Genomic DNA, 13,733 nt, shown 5'->3' with positions numbered 1-13,733 from the left:
TGAGATCTTATATGAGATCTTAGTTCCCCGACGAGGGATCGCACCCATGCCCCCTGCAGTGGAAGCACGGAGTCTTAACCACTGGACTGACAGGGAAGTCCTCACTTTTTTTCTTAGTCTAGCTAGAGGTTTGTCAATTTTGTTGATCTCAAAGGACTAACTTTTGGTTTTACTGATTTTCTCTACTGTTTACCAATTCTCTATTTTACTTATCTCCACTCTAATCTTTAGTAATTCCTTCCTTCTTTGTTGTTCTTTTTCTAGTTCCTTAATATGTAAAGTTAGGGTGTTGATATATTGTTTTTTGATTTATTTAAAACTTTAAATTTCTCTTTTAGCAATGCTTTTGCTTTATCCTATGAGTTTTGGTACATTGTGTTTTTTGCTTTCATTTGTTTCAAGTTATTTTCTAATTTCCCCTGTGATTTATTCTTTGAATCATTGGTTGTTTAAGAACTCTTATACATCAACAAAAAATGAGAATAATTTGTACATCCAGTTTGGAAACAACTTGGCACTACCTTGTGAAGTTGAACATCTTCATACCCAACAATGCAGCAATTCCATTCCTTCTCTATGTGTCTTGCGATTCTTGTTTGAGAGATGGACATCTTCAATAGGACAGTAAAACCTGAGGTATAAAGTAGTTATGCTTGGGAATAGGTATGTCTCTTCTCTTGTTAGCCTTTAGGGGTCTGAGTCAACTAAGTAAAATGTTAAGCTCCATTTGGGTTTTGTTTTTGCTATGGTTATTCTCAGTTAAACAGAGGCTTCAAATTCCTCCTGCATTGCCTTGTTTTTAGAATTCTTGAAGACCCACCTTTTGAATTCATTTTCTCTAATTCCTTCTGTTTTTCAGTTTTTCCTTTTATTGGTTTCCTCTCTGATCTTTATTATTTCCTTTCTTCTGCATACTTTGGTTTTCATTTCTTTTTCTTTGTCTAGTTTCCTACAGTAGAAGTTGAGGTCATGGTTTTTGAGAACTTTCCTTATTTCAAATCTAGACATCTTAATGCTTTAAATTTCCAAATACTGCTTGAGGTCCATCCCACAAATTTTAATCTGTATTTTCATTTTCATCAAGTTCAAAATACTTTTCAATTTCCCGACTGATTTCTGGTTAGACCCACAGTTCCTGAGAAGTGTGTTATTTAGTTATCAAATATTTGAAGATTTTCCAGGTAGCTTTCTGTTAGTCATTTATAATATAATTCCATTTTGGTCTAAAAACATACTTTGTATGACTTGAATTCTTTTTATTTCATTAGGATGTTTTCCTAGCCCAGAATATAGTTGGTAAAGGTTTAATGGGTACATAAGAAAAATGTGTATTCTGCTGTTGTTATGAGGAATGTTTAAGAAATATCAATTAGATCCATAAAGTTGGTTAACAGTATTGCTCAAGTCATCTACATCATTCTATATCAATAACTGGTTTTCTGCACATTCGACCAATTATTGAATATAAGGTGTTGAAATACCTAACTATACTTATAGATTTGTCTATTGCTTCTTTAAGTATTAAAACTTTTTCATTAAATGTGTTTCAAAGCATTTTAATTAGGTGCATAAATATTTATGATTGTTATGTCATATTGATGTATTGACTACTTTATAATTATACAATTACTTTCTTTTTCCCCCGTAATATTCTTTGCTTTGAAGGCTACCCTGTATAATGAGTTCAAAAAAGTTGTGACTTTTGTGGGTTATATATGGCTTGTCTTTGTTATTTTATGAGTGGAACTGATGTACTTTCCAGCCTCCTGAATCTTTTTGGGAGCCAATGTTCCAAGGACAATTTTGAAAACATTAAGGGTATATGATTACTCGAACTATTCTAGTTAAACACCATCAAGGAAATTTTTATCATTAGCCTACACGTTGGCCAGCAATTTTTAGAACACTGCATTCTCACTAACAATATGATAATAAATAATAATGATAGATGTAACCATTGAACACTTACCATACACCTACTTCCATGTAAACAAACAACTTAACATGCATTTTCTAATATAACTCCCGATAAACAGATAAAGTAGGTAATTTTTAAAAATTTTATGAAAGACTTAGAGAGGTAAGTAACTATTCAAAGTCACATCATTTTCTAAGTGGATAAACTTGTTTTTGAAAGTCAGATCTTAATTCTATTATATTGAATCTCATATTACATTTATATAGTATTTCCACAGTTTACTAGGGATCTTATTCATGTCACTTTTAGTACACACACCAACTCTAGGAAAAAAGAAAGTATATGTTATTTTTACCTGTTTTTTGTTTGTTTTGTTTTATTTTGCTTTAGAGAGATGACATAACTGAAGCTCAGAGTGATTTTCTGACTAGCCCAAAGTCTCACACTAACTACTGGGAGAGCCAGATTTAAAATTTTAATTTCCTGGATTCCAGTGCAGCACTTTTTCTACTAGATCAAGCTACCACTACATCATAGGCAATAAAGGAAATCTGCTATTATATTAGTCACCTAAAAACTACTGAAATAAGTTTTAGAGCCAGCATACTGAACCATGCTATGTTCTAGAGTATGATTATATATATTTTTTTCATATTATGCTGTTGGTAATTAAATTGTACAAGTGGCTCAGGGTTCTATTCCAGTTATAAAGTCAGTATTATTTATTATTCATAAAGTAGATTCAAAAATAGATAGAATTTATGTGTTTTGTACTCACCTGAAAATGTAGTACAACTTGAAATAGGAGCTAACCTAACAAAACAGATATTCCCACACAATGCTGGTAAAAATGTATGGGCATGCACCACACTTATTTGGTGGATTTAGGAACCTAAGAGGTCATGCTATTTATCTAGTTCACTGGCTTCAATACATTTATATTTAACAATGAATCCTCTTAGAAATAAAACCATAGGTGAAATGTAATGAACAGAACAGATGAAAGAGGAGCTGTTCTGGTTAAATCATGGAAATGTTGCTTCAATATGGCTTGGATATCCCTTCAGTTCCCTAGAACACTAGCAGAACACTCATCCAGCTGAATCATATATTGTTCCTCAAAACACACCAGAAATCTTAACTGATACTGAAAATGTTATTAAATTATAATATTTTAAAATTATTACTGGGGGTGGAGTCAAGGTGGCGGACTAGGAGGATGCGGAATTTGTGTCTCCACACAACTAGGGCACCTACCAGGCACCGGTGGGGGACCACAGACACCTAAGGGGACAGGAGGAACCCCCAGTGACCAGGTAGAACGTGGAGCGTGGGGGGAGTGAAGGGGGAGGAGAAGTGGAGGCAGGATGGGACTGGCGCCCCTGAGGGGCAGCTGGAGGAGGGGAAGGGATCCCACGCCCAAAGGGGTAAATTGGGGGACCACTGAGAGGGCAGGGGATCAAAAGGGAGCATGGCCAGGATTACCCTGCCCATTAGGGCCCCTGGGAGCCTGCTGAGATCCTGAGCCTGATCCTCTGCCCACCGAGGCCCCCTCCAGCCGTGCACGGGTCCTGAGGGAGTGGGAGGGAGGGAAGGGGGAGCAAAAGTAAAGGCCGGACCTCTGGGACCAGCACCCCTGAGGGGTGGCTGGGGGAGGAGGAGTTCCTACACCCAGCAGAACCCACCCACGGTTAGGGGTCCATCGGGGACAGGGGAGACCCTGGGGAGACGGTGGTGGTGGCGTGCAGAGGAGCAGAAGGGAATGCGGCCAGCACTTTCTCTGTCTACTTAGGCACCAGTGAGCCGGATGGGCTCCTGGGCCTAACCCTCTGACCTCGGAGTCTCCCTCTTGCAGTGCAGAGCCCAAGCCCCACCCCTACACTCCCACCCAAGGCCCTACCTCTACACTTGGCGACCCCCTCCAATGCTGGGCCTAAACCCCACCCACACATCCTCACTCAGGGCCCTAACTCCAAACTCCGGAACTCCACACTCCAGAGGTCCTCCTTTCCATGTACTGCCTCTCCCCTTCTGTGCAGGTACTAAGCAGAGGCCCTGCCCCACACTCAAACGTCAACCCCCACCCACCTAAGTCCCGCCACACACAAAACCCCACTCCTGCTTTAGTTCCACCCCCACCAAAACACCCCCATAGCCAAGGCTTTTTTTTTTCCTCTTTTAGATTGGGGTTCTGTTTTACCTTGTTGATTCATTTACATATTTATTTTTCCTAATAAATCTTTTATTTTTCTAATTTTCTTTTATTCTTTATACTCTGTTATTGTTCTCTCCTTTTAGCTTGTTCCCCCTCCCCCCTTTTTTTTCTGTTGTGGTTTTATTTTACTGTGTTGCAGTTGTTTCAATTATATTTTTATTTTTCCTAATACATTTTGTTTTTTATTCTTTGATATGGTACTGCACCTTTTTTTTTTTTTTGCCATGCCATGCAGTTTGAAGGATTTTGGTTCCCAGCCTGGAGGTCGTGCCTGAACTCCTGTGATGGGAGCTCTGAGCCCAAAAAGCTGGAATAACAGAAAAACTCAGACCCCAGGGAATATTAATCGGAGTGAGGCCTCCCGGAGGTGCTCATCTCAGCACCAAGACCTGGCTCTATCCAACTGCTTGCAAACTCCAGTGCTGGATGTCTCAGGCCAAACAACCAGTAAGACAAGAATACAGCCCCACCCATCAGAAGAAAAAAAAAAAAGGAAATGACAAAAAATTATCTTACAGACAAAGGAGCAAGGTAAAAACTTACAACACCAAATAAATGAAGAGAAATAGGCAACCTATCTGAAAAAGAATTCAGAGTAATGATAAAGATGATCCAAAATCTCAGAAACATAATGGAGAAAATAAAAGAAACATTTAACAAGGAACTAGGAGAACTAAAGAGCAAACAAACAGTGATGAACAACTTAATAATTGAAAAGAAAAATACTCTAGAAGGAATCAATAGCAGAATAACTGAGGCAGAAGAACAGATAAGTGAGCTGGAAGATAAAATGGTGGAAATAACTGCCAGGGATAGAATAAAGAAAAAAGAATGAAAAGAATTGAGGACAGTCTCAGAGACTCCTGGGACAGCATTAAATGCACCAACATTCGAATTATAGGGGTCCCAGAAGAAGAAGAGAAAAAGAAAGGGTCTGAGAAAATATTTCAAGAGATTATATTTGAAAACTTCCCTAACATGGGAAACGAAATAATCAATCAAGTACAGGAGGCGCAGAGAGTCCCATAAGGGTAAATCTAAGGAGAAACACACCAAGACACATGTTAATCAAACTATCAAAAATTAAATACAAAGAAAAAATAATAAAAGCAGCAAGGGAAAAACAACTAATAACATACAAGGGAATCCGCATAAGGTTAACAGCTGATCTTTCAGCAGAAACTCTGCAAGCCAGAAGGGAGTGGCAGGACATATTTAAAGTGATGAAAGGGAAAAACCTACAACCAAGATTACTCTACCCAGTAAAGATCTCATTCAGATTTGACAGAGAAATTAAAACCTTTACAGACAAGCAAAAGTTAAGAGAATTCAGGACCACCAAACCAGCTTTACAAGAAATGCTAAAGGAACTTCTCTAGGCAGAAAACACAAGAGAAGGAAAAGACCTACAATAACAAACCAAAAACAATTGGTAATAGAACATACATATCGATAAACTACCTTAAATGTAAATGGATTAAATGGTCCAACCAAAAGACATAGACTGGCTGAATGGATACAAAAACAAGACCCGTATAAATGCTGTCTACAAGAGACCCACTTCAAACCTAGGGACACATACAGACTGAAAATGAAGGGATGGAAAAAGATATTCCATGCAAATGGAAATAAAAAGAAAGCTGGAGTAGAAATTCTCATGTGAGACAAAATAGACTTTAAAATAAAGACTATTACAAGAGACAAAGTAGGACACTACATAATGATCAAGGGATCAATCCAAGAAGAAGGCATAACAATTGTAAACATTTATGCACCCAACATAGGAGCACCTCAATACATAAGGCAAATGCTAACAGCCATAAAAGGGGAAATCGACAGTAACACAATCATAGTAGGGGACTTTAACAGCCCACTTTCACCAATGGACAGATTATCCAAAATGAATATAAATAAGGAAACACAAGCCTTAAATGACACATTAGACAAGACGGACTTAATTGATATTTATAGGACATTCCATCCAAAAACAACAGAATACACTTTCTTCTCAAGTGCTCATGGAACATTTTCCAGGATAGATCATATCTTGGGTCACAAATCAAGCCTTGGTAAATTCAAGAAAATTGAAATCATATCAAGTATCTTTTCCGACCACAACACCATGATACTAGATATCAACTACAGGAAAAAATCTGTAAAAAATACAAACACATGGAGGCTAAACAATGCGCTACTAAATAACCAAGAGATCACTGAAGAAATCAAAGAGGAAACCAAAAAATACCTAGAAACAAATGACAATGAAAACACGACAATCCAAAACCTATGGGATGCAGCAAAAGCAGTTCTAAGAGGGAAGTTTACAGAAATACAATCCTACCTCAAGAAACAAGAAACATCTCTAATAAACAACCTAACCTTACACCTAAAGCAATAGAGAAAGAACAAAAAAAATGCAAAGTTAGCAGAAGGAAAGAAATCATAAAGATCAGATCAGAAATAAATGAAAAAGAAATGAAGGAAACAACAGCAAAGATCAATAAAACTAAAAGCTCGTTCTTTGAGAAGATAAAAAAATTGATAAACCATTAGATAGACTCATCAAGAAAAAAAAGGGAGAAGACTCAAATCAACAGAATTAGAAATGAAAAAGGAGAAGTAACAATTGACACTGCAGAAATACAAAGGATCATGAGTGATTACTACAAACAAATATATGCCAACAAAATGGACAACCTGTAAGAAACAGACAAATTCTTAGAAAAGCACAACCTTCTGAGACTGAACCAGGAAGAAATAGAATACATAAACAGACCAATCACAAGCACTGAAATTTAGACTGTGATTAAAAATCTTCCAACAAACAAAAGCCAAGGACCAGATGGTTTCACAGGCGAATTCTAGCAAACATTTAGAGAAGAGCTAACACCTATCCATCTCAAACTCTTCCAAAATATAGCAGAGGGAGGAACATTCCCAAACTCATTCTATGAGGCCACCATCACCCTGATACCAAAACCAGACAAAGATGTCACAAAGAAAGAAAACTACAGGCCAATATCCCTAATGAACACTGATGCAAAAATCCTCAACAAAATACTAGGAAACCGAATCCAACAGCACATTAAAAGGATCATACACCACGATCAAGTGGGCTTTATCCCAGGAATGCAAGGATTCTTCAATATAGGCAAAACAATGAATGTGATACACCATATTAACAAATTGAAGGATAAAAACCATATGCTAATCTCAATAGATGCAGAAAAAGCTTTCAAAAAAATTCAACACCCATTTATAATAAGAAAAAAAAAACACCCACAAAGTAGGCATAGAAGGAACCTACCTCAACATAATAAAGGCCATATATGACAAACCAACAGCCAACATCATTCTCAATGGTGAAAAACTGAAACCATGTCCTCTAAGGTCAGGAACAAGACAAGGTTTCCCACTCTCACCACTATTATTCAACATAGTTTTGGAAGTTTTAGCCAATCAGAGAAGAAAAAGAAATAAAAGGAATCCAAATCGTAAAAGAAGAAGTAGAACTGTCACTGTTTGCACATGACATGATACTATACATAGAGCATCCTAAAGATGCTACCAGAAAACTACTAGAGCTAATCAATGAATTTGGTAGAGTAGCTGGATCCAAAATTAATGCACAGAAATCTCTTGCATTCCTACACACTAGTGATGAAAAATCTGAAGGAGAAATTAAGGAAACACTCCCATTTACCATTGCAACAAAAAAAATAAAATACCTAGGAATAAACCTAGCAAAGGAGACAAAAGACCTGTATCCAGAAAACTATAAGACACTGATGAAAGAAATTAAAGATGATACAAACGGATGGAGAGATATACCATGTTCTTGGATTGGAAGAATCAACACTGTGAAAATAACTATACTACCCAAAGCAATCTACATATTCAATACAATCCATTTCAAACTACCAGTGGCATTTTTCACAGAACTAGAACAAAAAATTTCACAATTTGTATGGAAAAACAAAATACCCCAAATAGTCAAAGCAATCTTGACAAAGAAAAACGGAACCGGAGGAATCAGGCCCCCTGACTTCAGACTATAGTACAAAGCTACAGTAATCAAGACAGTATGGTACTGGCACAAAAACAGAAATGTAGATCAATGGAACAGGATAGAAAATCCAGAGATAAATCCTTGCACATATGGTCACCTTATCTTTGATAAAGGAGGCAGGATTATACAATGGACAAAAGACAGCCTCTTCAATAAGTGGTGCTGGGAAAACTGGACAGCTGCATGTAAAAGAATGAAATTAGAACACACCCTAACACCATACACAAAAATAAGCTTAAAATGGATCAAAGACCTAAATGTAAGGCCAGACACTATCAAACTCTTAGAGGAAAACATAGGCAGAACACTCTATGACATATATCACAGCAAGATCCTTTTTGACCCACCTCCTAGAGAAATGGAAATAAAAACAAAAATAAACAAATGGGACCTAATGAAACTTAAAAGCTTTTGCACAGCAAAGGAAACCGTAAACAAGAAGAAAAGACACCCCTCACAATGGGAGAAAATATTTGCAAATGAAGCAACTGACAAAGGATTAATCTCCAAAATATACAAACAGCTCATGCAGCTCAATATCAAAAATACAAACAACCCAATCCAAAAATGGGCTGAAGACCTAAACAGACATTTCTCCAGAGAATATATACAGATTGCCAACAAACACATGAAAGGATGCTCACCATCACTAATCATTAGAGAAATGAAAATCAAAACTACAATGAGGTATCACCTCACACTGGTCAGAATGGCCATCATCAAAAAATCTACGAACAATAAATGTTGTAGAGGGTGTGGAGAAAAGGGAACCCTCATGCACTGTTGGTGGGAATGTAAATTGATACATCCACTATGGAGAACAGTATGGAGGTTCCTTTAAAAACTAAAAATAGAACTACCATATGACCCAGCAATCCTACTACTCGGCATATACCCTGAGAAAACCATAATTTAAAAAGAGTGATGTACCACAATGTTCACTGCAGCACTATTTACTATAACCTGGACGTGGAAGCAACCTAAGTGTCCATCGATAGACAAATGGATAAAGAAGATGTGGCACATATATACAATGGAATACTACGCAATCATAAAAAGAAACGAAATTGAGTTATTTGTAGTGACGTGGATGGACCTAGAGTCTGTCATACAGAGTGAAGTAAGTCAGAAAAACAAATACCATATGCTAACACATATATACGGAATCTAAAAAAAAAATGGTTCTGATGAACCTAGGGGTAGGAAAGGAATAAAGACACAGACGTAGAGAATGGACTTGAGGACATGAGGAGGGGGAAAAGTAAGCTGGGACAAAGTGAGAGAGTACCACTGATACATATACACTACCAAATGTAAAATAGCTAGCTAGTGGGAAGCAGCTACATAGCACAGGGAGATCAGCTCAGTGCTTTGTGACGACCTAGAGGGGTGGAATACGGAGGGTGGGAGGGAGATGCAAGAGGGAGGGGATATAGGGATATATGTATGCATATATCTGATTCACTTTGTTATACAGCAGAAACTAACACAACATTGTAAAGTAATTATACTCCAATAAAGATGTCAAAAAAATTATTACTTAATTACTGCATTTTAATTTTAGGAAGCCAGTAGTTTCTAGAGAATAGCTTGCTTAAAGATGAAAAGATTTCTAATCCTTGTTTATTCCAAGGATAATCCTATATATGTAATGGGTCATTAATATCTTTGTGTCAAATCTGTTTGTTCAAAATAATATTATATGGCTTGACAAAGTTACTAGAAACATTGCTAGATTATGTTTCCTTCAAAAACTTGCTATATATAATCCTAACAGATTTAAGTGGGAAAGTAATGCTTCTTCTCATGTTCTATCATGGAAAAACATAAATTTGAGATTCAGATCTAGAGAAAGAAATTTAAGGTAATGAAACTCTGATTGCACAAATTTCCCTATGTAATTACCTTTGTAGAACTGATACACCACTTCCTATCCCTCATTCAACTCCTAACAATAATAGAAACATAGTACAGATAATCTTACCTAGAATTACATTAATTATTCTAACATGAAGCTCTATGTAAATGGTTTGTATGTAAAATTAGTAACACCCATTCCTTCATGGTATGAAAGAATCCATTAGCAGTTTTCTTTGGGTAATTTGAGGTGGGGAGGTGAAGAATTGAGCCTGTTATTAGGCTCCCCTGATGGGGTAGCACACCTTCTTAATGCTTAGACTGCGATCCCCTGCGTTACCCTACTTTCCATCCTTCTAGATCCAGAGGCCACATGGCAGTCATTGGTATTCACCACTTTTTCCAGGCTCACGCATTCTCTAATGTAAGACTCGGGTACTGCTTATTTCCATTCTCTTATTGCTTCCCAGATACCCACGTCTTTCTCTTTTTAATCCTAAGCAGAGCTTTTATCTTTCTGAATCACGTGAGGACCCTCTCCCCATCTGATATTGTAGAGTGTTTTCTAAGTGAAACCTCCCTCAATGTCACTGATTTGCAGTGGATATTCTGTTTTGTGTTCATCAGCACATTACAGTATTGAGTAAAGCTACAACTTTATTACTCACTACAGTGTTTGATTTCACTAATCTTTTTCTGATTAATAAAGACTCTGGATCTTTGAAATCCATATTAAGGTTTTAACTTCTCTGAAAGAACTCTAGATTTCAAACAGGATTCCTAACATGTGCAGAATACTAAAAAACCAAGCTCTGTGACAGGATCAGAAAAACATTTTTTGTACCAGTGCTACCTCTACTGAAAAATTAATTATGCTGCAAATCAACTTTAAAAAAAAGAAGTTTAAAAAATATCATTATACCTTAAATTTATGGAGAAACCACCACCAAAAGGAATCATGCAAAAGAGCAACAGAGGCTTCTGAGAGAAAATGAGTCTTCCAGATTTTAAAAATTTTTCCCTATGGAAAAAAGACACATGGAGATCAAATTAATAATATTATAAGACATGTTACTGTAAATAGGCTTTATAAAGAGTGTGTATTTAATAGTTATAAACTACCACTGCTTAATAGAAATTTAATGTGAGCCATATATATATTTTCTAATAAACATTTTAAAAAAGTAAAAGTAAAAGGTGAAATTTTAGTGACATTTTGTTTAACCAAATATATTTAAAATATATTTTAATACATAATTGTTATTAAATTATTAATGAAATATTTTACATTCTTTTGGGTACTAGGTCTTTGAAATATAGTGTATATTTTATACTTATAGCACATCTCAATTTGAACATAAATTTTCATCATAAATACTAGGTCATAATTAGATTTTGTAAACTATATGATTGTAATTTTGTTTCAACCATAATTGAAAGTTGTTCAATAACTGAATCAAGTATTAATTTTAAAATTTATATATAATTAAAATAAATAAAATTTAAAAATTCAGCTGATCACAGACATAGAAAACAAACTTATGGATACCAAAGGGGAAAGTAGGGGAGAGGGATAAATTATGAGTTTGGGATTAACAGATACACTCTACTATATATAGAATAGATAAACAACAAGGTCCTACTGTATAGCATAGGGAACTATATTCAATACCTTGTAATAACCTATAATGGAAAAGAACCTTAAAAAGAATATATATATATATATATATATATATGTATAACTGAATTGCCTTGCTATATACCAGAAACTAACACAACACTGTAAAACAACCATACTTCATAAAAAAAAAAATTCAGCTGAGTCACACTGGGCATATTTCATATTCTCAATAATCACATTTGATTAGTAGTCACTGAAATGACAGTGTAGGCTAGACCAGGAATAGCAAAAATCCAAGACATATGTTAACAATTTCCCTTTTATGCTGAAGACAGGTATCAACAATCATGGGATTCTAACCCAATGGGCCCCATCATAAGTCTAGACCCTAAAGATAGTGTTCTTTCTAAGCAATTCATCAAAATTGGCACATAAAGTTAATTTACCATGACTACTAGAGACTGTAAGTCTTGGTTTAAATAGGTACCTTCAATAGTCATTTTATTTTATTCACTAAAAGTTTGTAATGCCAGATTCAGTAGAGTTCAAGAATTCTTTTAATGAAATCCATAGGTATGAATTTCTGTTCCTCAAGTACAAGTCTACAAAAAGGATACCGTGCAAACGTTTATACCAAGGAGATTATTTGTCATGCATACTGTGGGAGCACTTCTCCTTCATAGGCCACTAAGTATAGTATATGCATTGGTAACAGTTTCAACTTATTTAGCACTTCTTAATTACAAAAACATATGAGAAGTACATAAAGAAAAAAGTAGAAAATTAAAATAAAGGAGAAAATCTGAATATTTTTTGTTGAAATTATTTGCAAATTTCAAGCAAACATGCTTTTTAGTGTAAACTAACTGCATGATTGCTTCTATTCTAAGCTTTGGTTATGTTTAGTATCACTAACTTTCTTTTTCAGGAAAATTCCAAATTCTTTAAAATATATCAGTATTTAGTCAAAACAACCAAAAACAGAAATCGGCCAAAAAACCCCAAACCCAACTTAAAAAGTTAAATGGTACTTTCCTCCATCACCCTCTACCCTTTTGTGATACTTTTTTGATTCAAATAAATGTAAACATACCTTAAAACCTATACATTATCTGACTTGGAACTTTTTCTCCTAATACAGGTCCTAGGTTGGATAAAACTACTTCTAATGTTCTCTTGAATTTCTGTTTGTGTATATCTGTATCTTTGTGGCTCAGCTTTCTCAAAATATAGGCCCCTTTTCACTCAATTCAATAAAATTTTTACTGAGCATCATCTGTAGCCAAGGGTCCGTTCTGGGTGGTAAAGGGGATAATTTATACTTTATCTTAACTTAATCTATGACTATACGTTTAGGAATGTATTTGGATGGGGTTACGTGAATCCAGGCAATTCCACGGATTCCCTCACCTTCAAGCATGTAACAGTAACCCTTTAACCTTCTTTTTCCAAGTTTCAGATGTTATAATAAGCATTTCTATGAAATAACCTTCCCTCTGATATTATTTTCCTACACTTATTTTCTCTTCACTTTAATGTCATCATCTATCTCAATGCCATTGCATTGTGCATGCTCTAGCAAGCCAATTTAAATTCTTTTTTGAAATCAGGGAGGGGTATTAACAAATAAAACACTGGTTATATATACCTAGATATACCACTGGTACACAAACTCAAAATATCCTACACACAGCTGCTTGTCATATCCTGTGCACCCCTTCCCCCAAACCCATACCTACTTACACTCCTCACTTTCTTACTTCTTTCAATAATGCCAGCGTCCTCCAAGTTAACCATATGAAATGTTTATCATAGCTGTACTTCTATGCCTTGTTTATATGACTGTGATGTACATGCATCCATAGTTAAAATATAGTCCCATTTTAGAACACAGAATGTGAGAGTTAAAAAGATTATATTGTCTAGAACATTTATAAGATTATTTTAACAATACTTTGTATTAATTTCTTTTTACAGTCAAACCTTTTCCCTGAGGAAGCTTTGGAAAAAATAGTCAGAGAAAGTAACAAATAAGCTCATGATCCAGGCATAA

General features: G+C 35.6%; 1 protein-coding gene across 2 annotated transcripts in view; it reads right to left on the bottom strand.

Annotated features, from left to right (window-relative positions):
* Positions 1-13,733, bottom strand: part of FAM227B (family with sequence similarity 227 member B) — a 290,963-nt gene that overhangs the window by 239,091 nt on the left and 38,139 nt on the right. For both annotated transcript variants that reach the window (XM_059913331.1, XM_059913330.1), the window contains exon 7: positions 10,982-11,080. In XM_059913331.1, the coding sequence (XP_059769314.1) occupies positions 10,982-11,080 (99 nt within the window). The remainder of the gene's footprint in view (positions 1-10,981; positions 11,081-13,733) is intronic.

Source organism: Balaenoptera ricei, chromosome 2 (assembly GCF_028023285.1).
Source record: "Balaenoptera ricei isolate mBalRic1 chromosome 2, mBalRic1.hap2, whole genome shotgun sequence".
Classification (NCBI taxonomy): domain Eukaryota; kingdom Metazoa; phylum Chordata; class Mammalia; order Artiodactyla; family Balaenopteridae; genus Balaenoptera; species Balaenoptera ricei.
This window is presented reverse-complemented; position numbering and strand designations above follow the sequence as displayed.